The following is a 22,542-nucleotide window of genomic DNA, read 5'->3' on the forward strand; positions in this document are numbered from 1 at the left end:
TACCTCCCTCCCAAGTGGCTAGTCTTGCCAGTGACACCCACATCCCATTTGTGAATACAGAGGGTCTGGAGGGAACAAAGTTTAAAGCAAGGAGGATATTTGGCCATTCTGTCAAATTGCTTCCATCAGTCAGAGTCTAACTATTAACTTTTTTGTCAATCTGTTGGATCTGCCTGAATCTTTGTTTGCCCCAATGTCTCCACACTAACCCATTGGAATGTATGGATGCAATGAAGGTTTAACCTAGTTCATTAGCACACTAGCTTATCATCTACAGTATAAGCTTGAAGGATTCAACTGTTCTCAACTAGCCTGAAGCCAATGAAAAATGGTGCAGAATGCTCTTACAAAGAAAGGACAGTTGCAGGTAGAGTTTGTTCTGTTTATTCAAGTGTTCAGTAGCATCTTGATTTTACAAGATAAGTCACAGCTAGAAGCAGGAGGCTGCTGACTACAGCAATACCAACAGCTAGTAACACTACTCGTGACAACTTCCAGTGGGCTCCTGGGGAAGAGAAAAAAAAGGACATCTTCAGAAAGGGTGACAAGGTTCAAAAATTGCACTCTCCAGCAAGTGGACTCAAATCTTGCTAGGAGTTATAGAACCCTCCAAATAGTGAGGCATCAACTAAAGCCACTAGTATCTTAGTAAAGCCCACTTGGAGGGGCTTTAAACTAAGAATTATTGACCTGACGAATTGAAGTGGAAATTGTACTGACTTTGCTAATGGAACATTCTCCTCACTTACCAATGGTCTCATTTGGAGACTGGCTCACTCCTTGAGTCAGTATGTTGATAGGCCCAGAGGATACAGCACCATGGAACTCTCTAGTTGAGTGATTGATTGTGTGGCCTGGGTAGGAGAGAGAAAAAAAGACCCAAGTTAAGAAATCTTGAATATGAACAGCTAATACCATCCAGATGTTCCCCGAAAGCCCAGGAAGAATCCATTTGACTGAACGGAGGGAGTTATCAATGGTCTTGATTCTAGAATCTGGTTTGGCTGTATCCCCAAATGTTTGGGAAAATCCCATCTTGTGCCCATAACATGCAGGGCAGACTCCTGCCTGACATCTATCCAGACTCAGGATAGAATGATTAGATTCCCTCTAGTAGGGACAGGTCCTTTGGCCCAGCCAGTCCACACCAACCCTCTGAAGAGTACACCACCCAGACCTATTTCCCTGACTATGGCAGGTAACACTGAGCAGTTTAGCAAGGCCAATTCACCCTAACCTACATACCTTTGGACTGTGGGAGGAAAGCCATGGGGAGAATGGCATCTGTGGAGTTTGCCCAGGGGCTGGAATTGAACCTGGTGCTATGAGGCAGCAGTGCTAACCACTGAGCCACCCCCAGAGTCAAGTACATCACTGCCTGCTGTCAGAAGTGAAGCTGGTGTTATGCTGCCATCTTGCAAAGGAGGGCCCATTCAGGAGGGACTAAGTACTACAGCATGACCATTTCTATTCAAGCACTGACTCCATGTGTGAAGACTTTGGGAATGTACTGAGGTGATTTTTGCAATCAAGATAACAATTCAGTTGCTAGTCGATGTCTGGTATCTTACCTCCTCTCTTGCTAGGAGAACATGTCCTTCTACAAAAGGAATCTGGATTGCTCAAGTCACAAATTGCAACATTGCAGTGGAAATACACCTAGCAGGAGGTAGGAAGGAAAGAGGTCATTGACTAAGTCAACTACAACTTCTCAGCAGCTTAGCTGACTGGTCTAATGCTTACCAGACCCTCCAATCCACCAGAGTTATTGGAGACAAGGGTCTTGACTTCAAACCTCTTCAGAGAGGAAGGATTCTCCACATCCTTAGTAAGGACAGGGTGAAAGGTACTTGTGTAGGTCTCCATGTGGTTTGCACAGCTAGAGGGGAAAGTAAATCTGAGTGCAAGATGAAAACTTTAAAAAACCTTCACCCCAAATGAAGGAGTCTTTTACCAACCATGGAATCAGGAGGATTGAAATGTCAAATTAATCTGAAGGTTTGAGGTATGTGGGCTAGGATCAAACAAGCAGGATTGGTTCAGTTTATGGCCCAACCAGTTCATGCTGAAGGGTCTAGTCATAGATGACCAAAGTGGATCTGGGTGGGGACCAAGTTTATTGTTCTGAAGCCTCATGAGCACTCAAATTTGAAGATAGTCAACCTTAGGGGGTAGTGTTACTGTTGAGAAAAAAAAAGACCCATTAAGTTTAAGGGGTAGGATTTCAGGGCTGTTTGTTAAGAGATGGACCAAAAATCAGTTCAGGTGAGAGAGTAGCCCCACATCCCATTTAAAAAAAAATCAGTTATCTGCTCAAGAGGTGGTGATCAGTTTATGACCACTGCTCTTAATGTTGGCCAGTTTAAATTAGGTCACATTCTGGACAAAGTCTGGTTAGTTCTTTAACAGCATGCTACTTGACCACCTGAAGGGTTAAGAGTTGTCCGGGTGGGGGGGGGGGTCATGGAGGACCTGCACAGTTTACAGGTAGCCATTGCACTGAATTTAAAACAAACCACTGAGTGCAGCCAGCGCTAGTCCAGAATTTCTAGTTTTAATTTAGGTTTAGTGATGACATCTTAACAGAATTAAAGTGCCCCATTAATGGAGCTCTGTTGGATTAGAGACAATTTTCCTGATTGGTTTGGGATGTTATATTGGAACAGTATAATAGAACCCAGGTCCCCCAATTGAATTTAGTTCCTTCATTTCAAGGACTAAAGTTTTGCTTAATGTAGAATTGGATTAATCAAATTACATGCAGAACACAGCACTGCACACTGCTTTTAAGCTAAGGGCTGCCTTAAAGTAAAGGCATTTGGTCCCTAACAAGAGTTTGGGAATAGCCAGTTTTAACTGATTAGTGTTAATCACTTACCCATCCACAATGATATCCCACTGTGGCTGTCCTGCCAGCTCCTCAGATGGAGTGGCCCAGCAGTTTTCCAAGAACAATTCGACGTGGGGATTCTGGTTATACAGCTCAATCTCAAAATAGAGTGGTTGGTTCAAGTGGACAGGCACTGGGTAGTCTTCATCCTTGTAGAAGGTAGTGTAGGACAAGTCTGGCAAGAAGAGACCATGGAAGTCAGGAGTTGTCTGAAATGCCCCTTCAAAGGGCATGTGGAGACCACCTACTGGGATCAAGGTGGGCCTAGAACCCATTACAGACAGCTGTGACAGATAGTAATATGGACTTTGGTTTCTAGAGGGATGAGTATCTTTTTGCTGCAGTTGTGCAAGGTGTTGGTGAGGCCACACTGAGGACAACATGCAGTTCTGGTCTCTTGACTTGACCAAGGATATTGGCACTGCCCCCAAAGCTAATTAGGTTCACTTGAATGGGGGGGGGGGGGGGGGGGGGGGGGAAGTGAGATTATCCCAAGGAGCTAGATGGAGCCACCTGGGATTGTACTGAGAATTATGGGGGAAAATCTAGAAAGTTAAGGGATGAGGGGCAGGTGATTGGTTTCTGCTGGTGGGCAAGGTGAGGAGATTTTGCCTCATGAGGCATGGGTTTAGGAATGGACTACTTGCTGGGAAAAGCAATCTATGGAATTCTCTGCCCAAGGAAAGGCAGCTTCACTAAAATACATTCAGACAGTGAGTTTTTGCATGGCAGGGGGTGGGGGAAGAGCTATGGAGGTAATGCAAGTAGGAGGGGCTGAGATGGTTAAATCAGCCAGATTCTTTAAATGGTGGCTCAGGCCAAGTGGCCTACTCCTATGAAACCGATCAAGAGCAGCTGAACTTACTCCATTTAGTATTATAAGGAGACGCAAGGTGTAAGGGAAGGTTAGTGGTGGCATTGAAGTTTTGTACAAATACCTCGTGCCAGCCTTGCATGCAGATTCAGACCATTCCTCTCCTCACCTGAAGGGAAAAAAATGTGTTATCGGATCTGTAGGTCTTCAAACAGAAGAGTCAGATTTAAAGTAGATTATTGCTTACTTTTCAGTGTCTGTCTGACCAGTGACACGCTGTCAGGCAGTTGGAATCCCATGGGGATGTGGCCAAACCGTGCTTGGATGGTCAGAGTCTCATTGATTGGGTAACGACACAGAATGGTCAACCTGGAGAGAGGAGAGAGAGAGAGAGAGAGAGATGCTGTTATCCTCCTTCTGGAGGAGGGAGGCTTTAGCTTCATCACTAGTCTGTGCCCCCATTTTAAAATGGGGTGTACCCCAGACAAGGTTAGCTTAGGTCATCAAGAATCCTACCTGTAGTCAGGATCTCTGGTTATGATGGGGATGTCAATTGGGATGGCTTCTCTCAGGTAAGAGATCTCATTCTCATAGATGAGAAAATCATTTGTGATCTGGTAAAGAGACCAAGAAATTAAGTCAGAGCAAACATACACATTGCAGGAAGTGCATTGGAATAAAGGGACTCATGGGATTCAGGCAGATTTGGTGGGGGCTGGGAGTGAATTTTAAAATGGAGTATCACTACTTGAAGTTACATAACCAGGAGGAGAGGTGGACAGTTGTGACTGAGCCAAGGTGAAGGAGCAAGTGCTGAAGAGAAATAAAACTGGGGAGTGACTCAACGATTGTCAAGGTGCAATTAAAAAGGAGCACTGGAGTAGAACTGCTCCAGAAAAGTATAATTTCTAGCTTTATCCAGGTCTCTAGATAAAGAGGCCAAGCTGGGGTCAGTTAGTGTTACTAACCAGTTAACTGTGGGTTCACTTCCCAGTTAAAGCACGTTTGCCACAAGTTCTGTGGGGGAGTTCACTCAAGGCATGGTGCCATGATCTCATGTTAAATGGCTGCCTTGACCAACCCCATGATCCTCTGGGACTGAATTTTAGTCCCAAGTATAGCATTTATCAACATTCCCACTGCAGAGAAGCAGTGGACTCTTCAGTGAGCCACTTAACAGGCTAGGCTCCATTTTAGGGTTGGAGGCCTTCCAGCTATTCAGAGTTAATCACTGCCTTGAAGAGGACAAAAGCTGCCTTGTTATTTACCCTTCCAATGGTTCCACAGGAGTTGATATCAAACACAAAGAGCACCTTCATTGCATTTTGTTCTTTGGGTCCACATTTGGGATCTTTCAGCACAAGCTTAGAAAGATCAATCTCTGGGAGGGTGACTGATGGCTTGACAGTGATGGCCACAGTACCATTCTGGAAGCACACTGTAAAACACCAGATTGACAAGTTGGAGTCAGTCAAGTAACAGACTGGACTAAGACAAAGACTAGATGTGTGTTCTATATGTTTAGATCCAATTTGTTTGGATGAAGTTAAACCCGACCCTTCATGTTACCAACATTTTTTTTGTAGGAATCTAAAAAAAGATCCTACATTACAGCAACATCCTCTAGGCCACAATAGAGGCAGCTTTCAGCTAAACTAAAGCTGATGCCATCAGACTAAGAGGCTGAGTGACCTCCTGCAAGCTCCCCCAAAGTCCACTGTTCAGCCAACTTACCTAGCACTTCCTTCTCAGGGATGGAGAAGTTACATTGGACTGTGAAACTGCTGTAGACCTTCAGTGTCTGGTTGTCCTTCAGACTGAAGTCAAAACTTGCTTGCAATTCATGCAGAGAAACTTCCTGTAGGATGAGTACAGTTGAGGGAGAATTAAACAGAACTGGTACCGGTGACAGACATGCCAGCATAGATAATGCAAAATGGAAGCAGTGGATTACCTTGTAGACAACTCCTGGAGAATTGAAGGGGACTTCCAAGGAGAAGTGTGTACCATTCTCCAAGGCCATGTAACCATAGCTTTGAGCTAGCTCATAGCTCAGGGGCTCATCAGCTACATAAGGAAGCCAGTAGTGATCCAGATTACCATGTTGCAGAAGCAGGTAGAGGGTATCATTAAGACAGTGTCCCTTCATGACTGGCAGCACTGAAAGAGATAAGATGCTAGAAAGTTCAGGATGATGGAAGATGTTTGTGGGTTGCAATAATCTGCTTATTGGACAATTGAACAGTTGGCTTGTTGCCATGGGTCTGGGCAAGGGGTGGTAGAATTCCTTCTTGGAGGGAAGGAAGAGGGTGCCAAACAATTAGAGTTTAAGTTAACTGAACTAGGACAGATTGGGGTAAACTTCAGCCAGGATTTGAACCTGGAGTTTGGCTGTGCTATATACTAACTTGCAGGTCCTGGCTGAGATTTGGGGATTTTGTTCTGCCATTGCTCCAGTACTTAATTGGAAGTATTTGCTATTGACTTCAACCTAATATTGGAATTCCATTTGGTTTTAGGGATTTTAATTGTGGAATAGTCATACATGACCAGAGACACTGACTAAGTAGACAAGGATCAATCCATTTAGATTAGAGGGGAAGTGGATGATACACGGGGTATTGTGATTTAAAAATCAGCTTCTACTTTGATGTTTCCCTGCAGTAGAGCTTTGACTGAGCTAAATAGGAAAGTGACTCTCATCCTGGAGATAGGAAGGTGACTGGATGACTGATATCAGCTAGTATCAGTTCAATACAATGAACAATCTCCAGGGCTCTTGTGTTTGTAACCAGGACCTTGGGAAAACAGTCTATGGTATAAAGTGAGGGATTAACAATACTCACCAACATCATGCACATCAACTGTTATTGCCACTGGTGTTGCAAAGGTGACATTGTCTGGTATTGTAGCAAAGTTCAATGTCATGTTCATTGTATATCTTCTGATGTCATCATACAGGTACTAGAAGGAATGTTAATACAGGACTAGTGTTAGAATCTTAGACCTATGGCAGGGTGGAAAGAAACAGGCCAATGTTTAAGGGAAAAAACCACATTTGATCAGTTGCTATTGAGATGTGCTCTGGATAAAAGAATGGGGTGGAGAGAATATACTGGAGATTTAGGAAGATTATGTTAACTTAGTTGGCTGATGACCAGCTGGTTGGAAGTTAGGAGGGCCAGAAAAAAGGTTTGTTCACTTGGACAGTGTAGTTAGTGCCACAAGGCTCAGGTGGGGCCTTAAATGGAGGTGGATTTAGGGACATGTCCAAATTTGCTAGATAGTTGACAAGGACAGGTCAAAGGAAGATTAGTCTGAAGATCTAGAAAAATTGCAGGGAGAATTATATTTACTGCATCTGGAATAGAATGGGGATATTGAAACTTGGGTGCAGCAGGGTTGTGTTAATGAGTTGAAAGTTAGGATGACCTCCATCTCCTTCAAATATAGCTCACCCTGGGCTACGATACAAACATCTCAGCAAGCAGTTTAGTTTCCCATGACGTTCCAAGTTGGGGGTAGCATGGTGACTCAGGGGATTAGTACTGCTACCTCAGAAGCAGGTTTGATCCAAGCTTCATGCAACTGTCCACGAGGTTGCGTTTGCGCATAGGGTCTTGATTTCATTTGCTCAAGGTAAAAATGTTATGTTGGGGTGCTGTACCATGCAACTTTAAGGCATTGAAGTGTGATGGAAAGGATTGTATCAAAGTTGGAGAAAAAGCAAGAACACTGACATTGGAAGATACCTGCTGTTTTATGAATGGGGCCCCAACATCTGCCACTACAATGAAGTCCATGGTATCATTAGGATAATAGGTTGGGTAGATGTTGTAGCCATGTTTCTTCATGTCATCGACAGAAAGATTCTTGCCTGCCACTGTAATGGACACCAACTCCACATCAGGAAGGAATGGCCCCACTGAGATGTTGAAGTGTTGCTTCGGATGAGTAGTGTCAGTATCTAGAAAGAGGATTGAACGTCAATCATGCACACCATTAAGTATTCATTCAATTTGTTCAAACCACCTGAACTGGAGGGACAAGATAACCTGGGTGATCCATTAGGAGGCAGCTATACTGAAGCAGCCAGCTGTTGGGGCAAGGGGTGAAGATGGGCCCAACCCCATTAGCACAAGGATGCTATTTAGTCATTATTGATTAAAAAAACTGACAACTGGGGGGGGGTCAGCTTTTGATTAAGCCAAATCATTTTTTCTAGCCTCAGATGCTGAACAGGCCAGAGTATTCTGAGGCCTAGGGTCTGAGACAGTGTTCTTAAACCAGGAATGAAGAGGCCACAGGCTGCTAGTGACAGTCGGTTCAGGAATTTAAGTACTCTAGCTTAAACAACAAGCCTAAACCCTTAGCACTGCAGTTTGCAAAAAGGTGCGCTCTCACCAATGAGATGGGGAATCTTGGGGATGAAGGGAGTGGATACTAGGCGATACACCCTGTGCTGGGTCAGTTCCTGGAGGTGATCTAGCCACTGGTGTTCCAGAAGCAAGTAGATACTGTAGATGATCCCATAGGTGTTATTGATCACATGACTCTGCAAGGAGAGAGAGAATCAGTAGATGAGGCCCTTAGCCATGCATTAGTTAATCCATGTCAAGTCTTAGCCAGCCTATTGTACAAGGAATTCATTGGCAGAGTTAAAGTGGTAGCCATCTTCCAAGTGGTAAGATGACCAATATACAATTGAAAGGAGACTGATACCATGGTGCAAACAAAGTTAGCAAAAACAGAGCTATTAGTTTGCTTTGTCATGGGGTTGATCAATTAGATGGCATAAAGCCTATAAACAAGGCCCTTTAGCCCAACAAGTTTGACAGAATTCTACTTTGAACTAGTGCTGTTTACTGAACATGTCATTCTTCCTTCAAGTCTAACCTTGTCCTTGCCTTGGGGGTTGGACAAGTTGTCAACAGTGTCACTTCCATTTGATTACTGGAATTTGGAGACGGTTGGCACTTGCTAGAAGTGCCGATTCTCTCATACCTTTGAGAACTCAGATCTGACTGCAATTTAGCTAAAGGGTCATTGTAGGTGACAAATCTACAAGAGAAAATCATGCTTGGTAACAGGCCCTTGAAGGCCTGAAGAGCAGTCTATTAATTTAGCTGCTTAGACAAGTAAACAGGAGTAGATTTAGTTTAAAAAAAGTGCTCAGCCACAGGGATATAGGTCTGAATGACAATTGCCTCAGTCTAGCTATTGCTATAGCACTGCTGCTCAGTGTTAAACAGTTGGGAACGTTCCTATTTCTAGAGGAAACATACCTTGCTCCAACCTCCCACTGCTCCAACTGGGATAGCTATGGCAATGACAGAAGCATTGATATGAAGGTCATAACCTCTTCTCTGAAGGGTCTCATCGTCAAGAAGTTTCCCTTCTACGCCCATGGTGATCATGTCAGCAGTGATATTGGCAGGGAACACCAATGGCTCCAAAACCCTGGGTGTAGGCCAAACCAGCCTGTTGTCTTTGAAGATGCCAGGGCCTAAGGAAGGGAGAGAGAGAGGTTCAGAGACACGAGTTACCAACTGGTCAGAATTGACCTGGAAAATAACCAGGTCATGAGTGGACCTGCATGGAGGCCCAAACATTGGGCTTATGTTGAGTTAGGCACCACAAATTTAAAATGGTGGGTTAAACTTACCTAGTGGACAAGCAGTAGAGCTGTCAACCAACAGGATCAGCCACCTTTGCTTGTAGAATACTGTTGCTTTAATGCTTTCAACTGGCATGTTGTCAATCTTAGACGAGAGGACAAGGAATTAGAAGCTTTGCACCTTTAGATCAAGGCTTATTACTTGTAGCATTGAGATGGCAGCAAGGGTTTACCCCAGGAGCATCTTGAAAGCTAAATTCACATCTTTAATAAACTTTGCCTCCAATTTATGTGACCGACTGCCTAAAAAAGGGGTAGCTGTGAGTGGGGTAAAGTGGCAGATGGGATAGAGAGGTTACAGAGTCATGGAGTAGACCAATTTAATTGATGAAGGCTTTAAGAAAAAAGGTGTGAAGCCCAGGAGGGACATGAGTCCTGGTTCAGGATTCTCTTCAGGTTCATGGGCAAGTTCTGTTGGCAATTATGACAAACTTATTCCTTCCCCCCCCCCCCCCCCAGAAGGACTAGCAAAGAATGGAGGTGTACTGCAGAGGCTGTATAAGGCACCAAGTAGAATGCCTTGTTGAGCTATTTGGGCCCATATCTAGGAGATGGGGGACAGCATTGCACGGTCCCTGAGGTTTTGGGGGGGGGGGGGGTTAACAAGTGATCCTGGGATGACTGACTGGTCAAGTCGGTGAGGAATCTGGGCTTGTTCTCAATTTATAAAATGGAGAGGACTTGAACTCCAACTGGATATGGCAGACTTAAGCTTTGTGTGAAAACAGGCCCTTTGGCCCAACTAGTCCACACTGACCCTCCAAAGAGGGACCCACCCAGACCCATTTCCCTCTGACTAATGGGCCTATGGCAGGTTGGCCATGCTAAATTGCCCAGACCAGCATATCTTTGGACTGACAACCTGAGCACCCAGAGGAAACCCATAGACATGGAAAAGGTGCAAACTCTGCACAGTGTCTTAGAGATGTTCCCATTAGTAGCTGAGACTATGACCTGGGGGCATAATGTCAGGCAAAGGACAGTCCTTTAGGAGACATTTCCTCACCTAGAGAAGGCTGCTAGAGGCCATGTCACCCATAAGTTCAGGTTATACTTGTGACAATGATTCAATTAGAAATAGGACTGGTGTTTACAGCAAGCTAGTGAGATAGAGGAAAGAGCTGTGATCACAAGGCAGGACCAGCTCTGGGCTGAATAGCCAAACCTAGCTCATCTTATAATTAATGTTAACTTTAGACCACAAAGTTGTGTTGAGAGAGCTAAAGTGTAACTAGTTCTGAGAAGTTTGGCCAAGTAACAGGACAGTGGGACTGTTACCCATCCAACTGGGAATAAGTATCATTTGTGACAAGTGCCATTTAAAAACCAGAGACCAGTGGGACAACAATCACCTACCATTATAATGCTGGATTCAGTGGAATTGTAAGGGGCACGGAAGACAACACGTGAGGCGGTGGTGTTAACCCCATAGCCAAGGGAGTGGGCTTCTGTGGTGGTCATGGTCTTCAGCTGCAGATTCTCCCCTTCACCCATTTGGAATACAATCTGCCACACTGAGGTTATAGCCTCTTGAGCCTGGAACAAAATTCTTACATTAGAATCAACTGACTTCTATTTTTTAGACTTGAAACCAACTCAATTAGTTTCAGCTCAGATATTCGATTGTGGAAGGCTAGAAAAGTGTAGAGCTGAACTATTTATTATGGCTCATCAACACAATTACTGGGTTGGAGTCTGTCAGCATTCTGGATGCCAGGGCATCCTGGGTGTGCTCCAGTGCATTAGAGTTTGGTATTGTCATAAGAGCTATCTGATGGTTAAATTACAACCCCAGTTGTAAATACAACACCTTCCAAAAAAAGGCAAGGGTCCTAATTACTCATGAGGAAAGTCAATGCAAAAAAATCCTTCACTGGCTGAAGGACCCATGGGGGACATGCATTTAAGAGCAATGTGTGTCTTAATCCATAGACAGTCATGGCAGAAGGGGCCCTATAGACCAAAGTGCACTGGCCTTAATTTCTGGGACTGAGTTAGATACAACATTATTACTCTGGCTCTAAGTTTGAAACAGAAATAAGGGATGAAAGATTAAAATTATAGGTCACTTATGCATTTTACAGCACAAGTCAGCTATTGACTAACTCAATGCAGTTTGGATGATGAATTTTCTACAGAATGGGTGGACAGTGATTTTCTATAGCACAAGGTTGCTGGGGAAAAATCTTACAAGAGAATGACTATTCTGTAGCTTCAGTTGTGTCCATGACAAACCTTGCAACTGGTCAATATTTAAAGCAAATATACTTAAAGTTAGCCAGCAAGGAAGGGCACAAAGTTCACATTTTCCATTAGAGGAAAATAACAGGAAACTTACTGCTGGAATAACGGCTTCCCAATCCTCCGTTTCCATTTGCTCTTCAGCAATACCAGGAAACAAACGTCTAATGGAGACCTGTTGAAAACAGAATTGGTTTGGTGTGTAGATGAGTAATTGTTCAGGCTAAGGTTGGTGTGATGAACAATTGAGGGGCAAGTTGAAGAGCTTGCCTTTAGTTATAAGGCAATATCTTCAGATTGAAGTTTAGAATTCTTGGGAGGCAATCAAAAACTAACAGGCAATCCAGTGAAAGATTGAAGTGCATGGACAGATGCTTGGGTCATTGAGCAGGATTAATGGGATTGTTTAGGGACAAAGCAAGTTGAGGGCTCCTTCTAAGGAAGGATGCCAGTGGCTCAGATGTTAGGTCAAAGTTCAAACACCAAGACTGTGGGTATCCCTAAACCAGTTCAGGTGGACCACCACTCCATTGAGCTTGGAAGTGGACAATGAATGCTGCCAAGCCATAGACACCCACATTTGAGTTGAATAGTGAGGGGGGAGAAAAAGCCCAAGTTCTCTAATGCATTGGTTAGAGGCCAATTGATACTATGGTTTGCATTGGGAGGGCAGTTAACTCAGGCTAATCCCACAATGTCTTACCTCCATGTAGTTTTCTTCACAGACTATTTCTCTTGAACTCCAGTGATAACCAAGTCCACAGGTCATTGAGAAAGTGTAAGTGGAGAAGTGATGAGGAATGAACTGGTTCTCAACATTCAAATACATGGTTAAAGTAAAGGTGTCATCATTCTGAAATGAGGATGGAACAAGAGGTGTTTAACGATGCTCAGTACAACTGGAAGATCTTGCTTGAAAGAAAAGAGTCAATTTGGTAGCTTAAGTGGTCTGCAAGATGGCATAACACCTATAGTGGCTAATTAAGTTACTACAGAGAGTAAAGGGCAGGACAGACTTCAGCTGGTCTGAGACAGCACCAAGTTAATTTTAAAACTGGCCAAATCTTGGAGTCTGAAGTGGAAACAAAGTAAACTTAGAGGACATGAACTTTAGGAAAAACCTGTAAGGTCAGTTAAAAGGGCCAGTGCAGATATTGCAACTGAGTGTAGGAGATGGTGTGACAAGCCCTTGACTTATACAAGAGCACCAAGTGAGTCACTACTGTTTGGAGTGAGTGAGTCAATCCAACCATTCAATATTAGAGTAATGCTGGAAGAGCACAGGAAACTAGATGTTTCAGGCCAGAGCCCTTCATCAGGCCTAGTCCCCAGCATCTACACTACCCACTTTGACCTTAACCATTCATGTGGTTGTGTTAGATAACTATCCAACCTTGTTTCTTCAATAGGCAAGATTGCTTTAGTTGAAGCAATCACACTGTTAGACCATCTCAACCACCACAATACACTACATTCTGCTCGAGGGATTGGACACAAGACCTAGTCTACTTTGCCAAGTGCGAACTCTTCAATGAGGTGTACTTTTACACCACTTGCTATGATGTGGTTACTAGAAATGGGAGAGATGTTAGATGCCACAATTGTTGCCCAACTTTAGATAGCAAGGGTACTCACATCATTCTGAACCAGACAGGCAAGGAATGAAACCCGGATCTCAAGATTGCCCCTTTTATCGGAGGTGACCGTGAAGCCACATGTTGCTGCAAACTGTGGTGTTAGTGGGATCCGGACCCGAGACTCATCTGAGAGAGAGAGAAGGGTGTAAGTGGGATATCGGCACTAGCGAGGGATTGCAAATTAACACATTTAGGCTTAAATGCAAGATCATGTAATCCATTCCATTATGGAATCATCCCACATTCTGATGGAAATGAAGACTTTCTCCCTGTGCACCCCCCCCCCATAACTGCTCAATCCCAGAGTGGATCTGGTGTAGATGTGGCATGATCCCAAACCCCCCCCCCTTGTGTAATCCACCCTCAAGCTAGAGCTCACTCTAGTGGAGATGTTGCCTCCTTTTCAGGGGAGGTGCCTGGAGTCTAGTCCAGATGTAGATCTAATGACCCCAAATTCCTACTTATTTAGGAGCTAACCTACAAGGTCATGTATTATGGCCTTTGACATTTGTCGTTTCTTTCAAAGTGGTTAGTGGATCCTCACTTCCTCTAGAGACTCCGAGGTCATTTGGCCACTGACGCAAACCCAACTTCAGGGGAACTCACCACCTGCATCAATACTCCAGTTTCTGCCCAAGAGGAAGCTTCTTTCAATCCAGATGTAGAAGTAACGATCACGACATTCTCTTTGGACAGTTCCTTTAGGGAATAAGAGGATTGATGAGTTTGATCACCTCAGGCATTGGGTTGAGTCACTATACCCAGGTGTTAGAGCAAGATCAGGGGCTGTAAGAGTAGGCAAGAATGGTTGGTGAAGGGGTTATGGCTGATTGGCAGACCTGGGTGACTTTGGAATACAGGGTGCCTACCAACACCTTCAAGATTGTTCAGAGAGATGGGCACTGCAGGGTGAGGAGTGTCCCCACTATTTAAAGCCTGTCCTCCTGAAGGGGGCATTGCCCTTTGAGGATGGGCAGTGACAAGCAGTGCCCCTTGCTTCCTTCCTGGAAGCTAGGATTTACACACTCACCACTTTGTCCTACAAAAGGTGACATGGGTGCTGGGAATATAGATGCACTGTTTGGCTTTACTGATTAAAAATCCACAGTTCAGGGACTCACTGAACTGGCTGGTCATAGCCAGAGAGATTCAAACCCTAAAGTATACCAGCAAGATGACAAGGTAGTGGTGCCTTTACGGTTTAAACAGTTCATTTAGCAAATCTTGAATCGAAGAATTGTTACATGCAGAACCAAACTAGTGGATGTTCTTATGGCATTAAGGATTGAACCTGCAGAGGAGCAACAAAATTCTTATGACAACTCAGTGCTCTTAGTGCACAAGTGTTTGTACCAACAGCACAAAGATAATCCAACCTTGACCACCACCCCCCCCATGTTGTAAGGCAATCTCAACCCACTTGTAATTTACATGGGGGTAGATGAAGCCAGACCAAGCAGCAGCTTGTGTGGGCATGGGGGTACATGCCAACTCCAGACAGAGGCTGGAATCAAACTTGGGTTCCTGGTCTTGTAAGGAACCAGTGCTAATGGCCAAGTTAGTGCCACCTGGAAAGTGGGCCTTTTTAACAGCAGTAGTATGGAATACAAGATAGAGGGGCAGAGTAAACTGGTCATTCTCAATGGCAGGCGAGTGTAAGAATTGTTGGTACCACCACCCTCAGACAAAGGGTAGGCTACATGTTTGTATGGTGACTGGTGCAGAGGGAAGAGTTCCAATTTTAACTCACTGCTCAAAGGGGTGATATTGTAGCTCCACGTCAGGAAGAGATGGAATGGGGTGGGAGGAGACAGTGCCAGAATGTCACCTAGGCTTGATGAAAGCCTTGGTAAAGAAAATTCAGATGGTACATTGTGTGCCACTGGTGGCACACAGTTGAAACTGGACAAGTGCCAGTTAGTGCTTTGTCTTGGGTGGTGTCATGTTTAGGTTGTTGGAGTTGCACTCTGCCAGGTAGAGTGGCATACTCCTTCAACCTCAAGGTAAGGGACAGCCAAGTTGAGGAGAGGCCACAATATTGTTTGCCATCCAAGGTACTTGCAGGGGCAATTTTAATAGCTCCCAAATGGGAGAAGTCAGTAGGAAATGCAAGTCAAGGAATACCAAGACAAAGAAACTTTATCATCTGCAGTTGGTCTCAAACCGAGTTTGTTCCACTGCAGAGTCCCTTCTAAAGGATGCCCACTGGGTTCTGCTGCTTCCCCCCTGAAGTTTACACCTAAATAGTGACTTCACCTCCTGATGCTGCCTGGCCTGTTGTGCTCTTCCAGCTTTCTGGAAGTCTTCCCAGACCAGCTGAAAAGCAGTTTCCACAAGGAAAGGGAATGCATTCCAACTACCACATTCTGCCCCCATGTGGATATTTTTAAAAAGCCATTAGACAGGAGAAAACAAAATGTTCTAAGGGGTTGGAAAAAAAAGCTTTAAAGAGCATGTCAGAGCTTGTTTGAAGACATCTTGCTACAGATTAACAAGCCCAGCATGTCAGCATTCACCACAAGGGGGTGAGAATGCAGGAACAAGGTGTCTTGCAGTTAGATAGTTCTGACCCATGCACCTAGTGGGTAGTTTTGTTTCTTATGCAGAAAGAAGAGGGGATTACAATAGAGTTCATTAGATTGGTCTGCCACTCAGATTTTGCATCCACATTTTCAATCCCAAGAGCTGGAGAGGCAGTTTGTTGAAAGGGTAATTTCAACCAGGCTGTTTTGGTGGGGGTGGGCTGGGCAGGCAGGAGGAAGAATCAGAGGATTACCTCAAACAAGGAACAGGCCATTTTTGGCTGAGAGGAGTTTCTTCACTCAGGGAAGTGAAACTTTAGAATGCCTTACACCTGAGGATTTGAGAGGTCAGTTGGATATGGCCAAGCCATGAAAGTTGCTTTAGAGAGAAAAAAATTAAGGGATGAGAGAGAGTCACTTTCAGTTTAATTGAGAGGTCATGACCTAATTGATTGCCTAAACAGGTGAAGTGGCCATCACATGGCTCTATTTTAAACTAGAGGCCATGACCAGATCAGCTCAGAATTGAGTGCTTGACACAAGTTTAGCTTGAGTATTTGAGGAGTGGAAAGTTAGAAGCTCTGAGGGCTAGGTTAATTCAGGGGCAGAACTGAGATTGCCCAGAATAAAAATAATGATTCCATGGGAGTTTAGATATGGAGAAAAGATAGTGTACTGAGTAAGTGACCATGGAAAGGAGTTAGATAAGAGTAAACTTGTGGATTAAAGTGCACAGTTTAAACATTTGTACAAAAAAAAAAGGATATGTTTGAGAAGTCACTAGCCCCTAAAGATGCCTTGACCCAGACACTCATCTTGAGTTAGATTCCTTTTGGAGCTTAAAATATTCAGAGCAAGAGCCAGCTTACCAGGGGGTGGGTCTGTTTTCACTTGTGTGGTGAGCACTGCCAGGAGCAATATCACTCTAATGAAATTAGAGAGAGAGGGGGGAAAAAAAAAAGGACAAATTAGCTCATAGCACAGCAGAGGACAAAGCTGAGATCAACCTGAATAAACCACTTACCCTAAAAGGTGAGAATCCATGGCACTGATCTTCCGAGAAAAAGCAACCAGACCAGTCAGTCTCCACATACACCACCACTGCCCAGCACAGGAAAAGCCAGCCAAGAAAGCACAATCTTACTGAGCAGCTCCTCTGTTATTTAAACCCATTTGCCTCCAATTAAGCACAAGACTAGCTCTCCCCAATTGGTGCTGGGTAACAGGCCTTCAGTGTAAGCCTCATTCATTGGCCGAACTCAACTGGAGCAATTGTGATGATACTATAGCTTTCAGAGGGGTATTTTGTCCTGGTTTTTTTTTTCCCGAGGAGCGGTTTTAAGACCGAGGTGCCAAGCTGTCTGTATGAATCCAATAAAATAAACAGATTGTTGGGGTTTTAATTTTAGAAGTTAGAACAGTAGAAGCAGTGTGGGGTCATGCTCCCCGAGAGATCCAAGAATGTCCAGTTTTAGTTTTTCAGTTGCTGGGGTCCCAAAAATTTGTTTTAGAATCTGCGGTACATCTCTCCCTGCTACTCTCAGAGTTTTCTCTCGTTATTAATATATTTTCAGGGTGGCTCAGTGGTTAGCACTGCTGCCTCACAGCACCAGGGCCCAGGTTCGATCCCAGCCTCAGGCGACTGTCTGTGTGGAGTTTGCACGTTCTCCCTGTGTCTGCGTGGGGTTTCCTCCGGGTGCTCCGGTTTCCTCCCACAGTCCAAAAGATGTGCAGGTTAGGGTGGATTGGCCGTGCTAAATTGCCTGTAGTGTAAGCTGCATTAGTCAGAGGGAAATGGGTCTGGGTGGGTTACTCTTCGGAGGGTCAGTATGGCCTGTTTCCACACGGTAGAGAATCTAATCTAATCTAATCGAATACACTTGTGAGTCTGACATCGGTGGTGGGGAAGTTATTGGAGGTAATAGTGAAAGATAGGATTTACATCCATTTGGAGAAGCAAGGACTGATTTGGGATAGTCAGCATGGCTCTGCACCTCACAAACTTGATTAAGTTTCTTCACGAAAGCAACCATAAAGACTGATAAGGGCAGAGCAGTAGACATTGTTTACATGATTTGGAGGTGCCGGCATTGGACTGGGGTGGACAAAGTTAAAAATCACACAACACCAGGTTATAGTCCAACAGGTTTAATTGGAAGCACTAGCTTTCTGATGAAGGAGCAGCGCTCCAAAAGCTAGTGCTTCCAATTAAACCTGTTGGACTATAACCTGGTGTTGTGTGATTTTTAACATTGTTTACATGGACTTCCATAAAGGTTTTGACAAGATTCTGCATGGTGGACTAATGCGATTCAGGGTGAGCTTGTCAATTGGATACAAAATTGGCATATGGTAGGAGGCAGAGGGTGGAGGTGCAGGATTGATTTTCAGACTGGAGGTCTGTGACCAAAGGTGTTCCACGGGGTCCGGCACCAGGCATATGGAAGGCATGGTTAGTAAGTTTGCAGATGATACCAAAATTGGTTCTATAGTGGACAGTGAGGAAATTTGTCTAAGATTACAAAAAGACCTTGATCAATTGGGTCAATGGGCTGCGGGAGTGACAGATGGAGATTAATTTGGATAAATGAGATGTCTCGCATTTTGATAATACAAATAAGGGCAGGGCTTAGCCAGTTAATAGGTGAAAGTGAGGACTGCAGATGCTGGAGATTAGAGTCAAGAGCTATCACCTTTACCCCCACCTCCATCCACCTTTTGCACTCTCAGCTACCCTCTCCCCCCCAGCCCAGCCCACCCCTGCCCACCCCCTCCTCCCCCCCCCCCCCCCGCCCACCCCCATGCCCCAATCCATCCCATTTATCTCTCCATGCCCGAGGCTCCCAGCCTCATTCTTGATGAAGGGCTCCTGCCCCAGACGTCAATTTTCCTACTCCTAGGCTGCTGCCTTACCTGCTGTGCTTTTCCAGCACCACTCTGATCTTATACAATTAATAGCAGGGCCTTGGGTAGCGTTGTAGAACAGAGAGACCAAGGGGTCCAGGCACATAATTCATTGAAACTTGCATCACAAGTAGTCAGGGTGGTTAAGAAGGTGTTGGCTTCATTGCTCAGACCTTTAGTGTGGGAGTTAGGACATTACACTGAGGTTGTACAGGACATTGGTGAGGCCTCTTCTGTAAGTCATGAGGGGCTTAGATGAGGTGAATGACAAAGGTCTTTTCCCGAGGGTTGGGAGTTTAAAACTGCGGGTGGGAGGGAGCATTCTTTAAGATGAGAGGTCAGAAAAATTTAATAAGGCCATGAGGGGAATTTTTTTGTTGACACAGTGTGTGCTTTGTGCGCGGAACGAATTGCCAGAGGAAGTGGCAGGTGCGATTAGCGTTCCAATATTTAAAAGGTATTAAAGGATAAGATCATGAATTGGAAAGGTTTGGAGGGATATGGGCCAAGCGTGTGCAGGTGGGACTAGTTTAGTTTGGGAACATGGTCTGTGTGGAGTGTTTGGACTGATGGGTCTGTTTCCGTGCTGTATGACTCAATGGCTTGTGTTATGACATGGTGTCAACCTCTCTGCTACCTTAAACCTGAAACACAGAGAAGCCCACCTCACCACGTAATCTGTTAAATCTCGAGAGGCAATTAGCTATCGCAGAGGTCACTCTTTACATTAAAAATTAACTATTTTATTCTTGAAGTCCAAAAGAGAACAATAAAGAACAATTTACGATTCCTTTCTCTTAAACCTGTCTTTTACCTCCCATTCTGCAGTACTGGTCTAATTAAAAAAAAAACCCCATTGAGATTTACAAAAAATATGTTTCAAAGTCAGTCAGCTTTGTCGATTCTCCTTTGTCGATCTCCCTCTGTAGATTTTTCTCGAGGTTGGCTTCGGTGTTCTGCTGCACAAATTTAGAACAGAACACAGTGCAGTACGATGGTGTGCCGACCTGTGGAACCAATCTGAAGCCCAACCATCCTACACTATTCCATTCTCATCCATGTGTCTATCCTTTGCCCAGTTAAATACCCTTAAAGTTGGCGAGTCTACTCCTGTTACAGGGAGTGCGTTCCACACCCCTAACTACTCTCTGACATCTGTCCTATACCTATCACCCCTCAAGTTAAAGCTATGTCCCCTCTTGCTAGCCATCACCATCCAAGAAGAAAGGCTCTCCCTCTCCACCCTATCTAACCCTCTGATTATCTTAAGTGTCTCAATTAAGTCACCTCTCAACCTTCTTCTCTCTAACGAAAACAGCCTCAAGTCCCTCAGCCTTTCCTCCTAAGACCTTCCCTCTGAACCAGGCAGCATCCTAATAAATCACCTCTGTACCCTTTCCAAAGCTTCCACATGCTTCCTGTAATGCAGCGACCAGAACTGTACACAGTACTCCAAGTGCGGCCGCACCAGAGTTTTGTACAGCTGCAGCGTGACCTCTTGGCTCCAAAACTCAATCCCGCTTCCAATCAAAGCTAACACACAGTATGCCTTCTTAACAAGCCTATCGGGCCTTTCAGAGAGCTTTTCAGCTAGGAGTCTATCCTTGTTGATATTCTTGGCAGTTCTCCCCTCACCTGTTCAAATTGTTTTACACCCCAAAACATCAGGCCATTTCATTGTTTTGATGTCATCAAAACATTACCTTCAAATTTGATTGGACTTTAGTCTCTGGGGCATAATTTAAACTGATTGGCCGCGTCTGAGAAATTTGCCCAATAAAGCAGTGAGCACACAAACCAGTTCGGGTGAAATTGACAAGCTGCTTATTACAAGCAATATGGCTGGAAGAGAAATTGACCAGGCTGACATAGAACTGAGAGTCTGCGCAGGTAGATCAGAATTTCTCTTCCCAGAGCTGAGAATGAGACCAGTTTTTATAATAATCCTGTACAATGAGGCGAATTAAAAATGGGGAAAATACAATACATCAAGAAATGAGGTAATCTATTTACAATGATGCTAATTGGAAACCAGTTATCGGAGGAATGTCCTAATTCCCTACACAAAGCAACATCCTGACGGTATCAATGGGTCAGGAGCTTCCCATCCTCTTCCCAGGTCGGTGCTAGTGTCTCCTCTGAAGCGGTGAGGTGCTTCCATTGTCCTGTCCTGGGAGCAATGCTCTTTGCCGGTGCCTCTCTGTCTGACCCGTTCTGTGTGGCTTTGGTGTTGCTGGGTTGTGAAACTGCCCTCGGGGTTTTGGGGTAGCTGTGGTGCTCTGACATTGTTCGCGGGAGCTTGAAGTATTCCCTTGTCTGCGAGCACTGTCTGGTTTCACTTGTCAGTCTGCTCGGTCCCTAATGAGGCATTCTGGGTGCTTTGGTACAGTTTGGCCCATTTTGCTTTTGTGGGCCTAGTGTGAGTGGGCAGGGTGGCAGATCCTTTCCCAAAGGCCGAACTTGCATTTGGTTTTGTTCCATGGCAATGCAGATTTGTTTTAACCAAGTGTTACATTTTGAAATTGTTCAGCACACACTCTGTGTTTTGAGTCAGTCCTTGCTAGCTTCCTCTCTCTCTTAAAGGTACAGTACATACTTACACTTTCATAACACCTCCCCCCTTAAGAAAAAATAGACCGTCACAATGAAAAGATGGCTTCTTTTCTTTCTCTATTCCTTAATCACTATATCATGACATATGTATGACTTTAATCAAAGTTCATAATAACTTCTTCCCACATAAATATAACTGAATAGATATCAATCTCGTCGGTTTATCGGTTAAATTCACGATAACGCATCTGCGTTTCATTCTTACGACCCATAACGTATACAATTTGTAAATTAACGTCTGTAAAATAAGACTCCAATGAAATAGTCTCATATTCTTAACTTTAAAGTGTTCTAAGAATGTAAGAGGGTTGTGATCCATGTACACAACTGTCTCTGACACATTGTTTGTGACATGCATATTGCATGGTGGCACAGTGGTTAGCACTGCTGCCTCACAGCGCCAGAGACCTGGGTTCAACTCCCGCCTCAGACGACTGACTGTGTGGAGTTTGTACATTCTCCCCGTGTCTGCGTGGGTTTCCCCGGGTGCTCCGGTTTCCTCCTACAGTCCAAAGATGTGCAGGTCAGGTGAATTGGCCATGCTAAATTGCCCGTAGTGTTAGGTAAGGGGTAAATGTAGGGGTATGGGTGGGTTGTGCTTCGGCGGGGCGGTGTGGGCTTGTTGGGCCGAAGGGTCCTGTTTCCACACTGTAAGCAATCTAATCTAAAATGTTGTATGGCCAGTACCAAACTCAATCGTTCTTTTTCGATTGTGGAGTATTTCTTCCGGTGGATGTTGAGTTTCTTCGAAAAGGAACCAACTGGCTGTTCAATCCCATCCTCATCTTCCTGCAGGAGCACAGCTCCAGCTCCGACGTCACTAACATCGATGACAACTTTGAAAGGTTTTGAAACGTTTGCTGCAGCTAAGCCTGGTTTGGTGGTTAGTATCGTTTTTAAATGGTCAAATGCTTCCTGGCGTTGTTCTGCCCACCAAAACTTTGTGTTCTTCTTCAGCAAATCAGTGAATGATGCCATCACGCTGGTGAAATTTGGATAGTTTCAGATGCCTAGAGAGGATCTCTTTTGATACTTTCAAGTACAAGACTTCATACAAAAAAGACCACATTGATGACTAATCCTTACAAATCAGATATGGAAGGGAGAGTACTTCTGCGGATGGGTGCACCCTTGGTCAGTACTCTGTCACTCACTAGGTAATAAGGTATCGAAGGACATGGAACGGTTATATAAAACCTCGATTCGAGAATTAGGGATGGAAATCTCCTTAGAAATGTGGGAAG

The 22,542-nt window shown here is 44.5% G+C and overlaps 1 protein-coding gene across 1 annotated transcript in view; it reads right to left on the bottom strand.

Annotated features, from left to right (window-relative positions):
• Positions 1-378: 378 nt before the first annotated feature.
• Positions 379-22,542, bottom strand: part of LOC140492568 (uncharacterized) — a 63,826-nt gene continuing 41,662 nt past the window's right edge. The window contains exons 3-24 of the mRNA XM_072591537.1: positions 16,651-16,706; positions 13,866-13,958; positions 13,258-13,385; positions 12,326-12,475; positions 11,720-11,797; positions 10,738-10,917; positions 9,370-9,466; positions 8,990-9,210; positions 8,109-8,259; positions 7,457-7,671; positions 6,551-6,668; positions 5,659-5,864; positions 5,439-5,562; positions 4,973-5,142; positions 4,221-4,318; positions 3,952-4,073; positions 3,829-3,873; positions 2,879-3,065; positions 1,744-1,879; positions 1,572-1,659; positions 750-854; positions 379-505 (exon numbers count right to left, since the gene is read on the bottom strand). Of these exons, the coding sequence (XP_072447638.1) occupies positions 396-505; positions 750-854; positions 1,572-1,659; positions 1,744-1,879; positions 2,879-3,065; positions 3,829-3,873; positions 3,952-4,073; positions 4,221-4,318; positions 4,973-5,142; positions 5,439-5,562; positions 5,659-5,864; positions 6,551-6,668; positions 7,457-7,671; positions 8,109-8,259; positions 8,990-9,210; positions 9,370-9,466; positions 10,738-10,917; positions 11,720-11,797; positions 12,326-12,475; positions 13,258-13,385; positions 13,866-13,958; positions 16,651-16,706 (2,878 nt within the window). The 3' untranslated portion in view covers positions 379-395. The remainder of the gene's footprint in view (positions 506-749; positions 855-1,571; positions 1,660-1,743; positions 1,880-2,878; positions 3,066-3,828; positions 3,874-3,951; positions 4,074-4,220; positions 4,319-4,972; positions 5,143-5,438; positions 5,563-5,658; positions 5,865-6,550; positions 6,669-7,456; positions 7,672-8,108; positions 8,260-8,989; positions 9,211-9,369; positions 9,467-10,737; positions 10,918-11,719; positions 11,798-12,325; positions 12,476-13,257; positions 13,386-13,865; positions 13,959-16,650; positions 16,707-22,542) is intronic.

The sequence above is a fragment of the Chiloscyllium punctatum genome, chromosome 21 (assembly GCF_047496795.1).
Source record: "Chiloscyllium punctatum isolate Juve2018m chromosome 21, sChiPun1.3, whole genome shotgun sequence".
Taxonomy (NCBI): domain Eukaryota; kingdom Metazoa; phylum Chordata; class Chondrichthyes; order Orectolobiformes; family Hemiscylliidae; genus Chiloscyllium; species Chiloscyllium punctatum.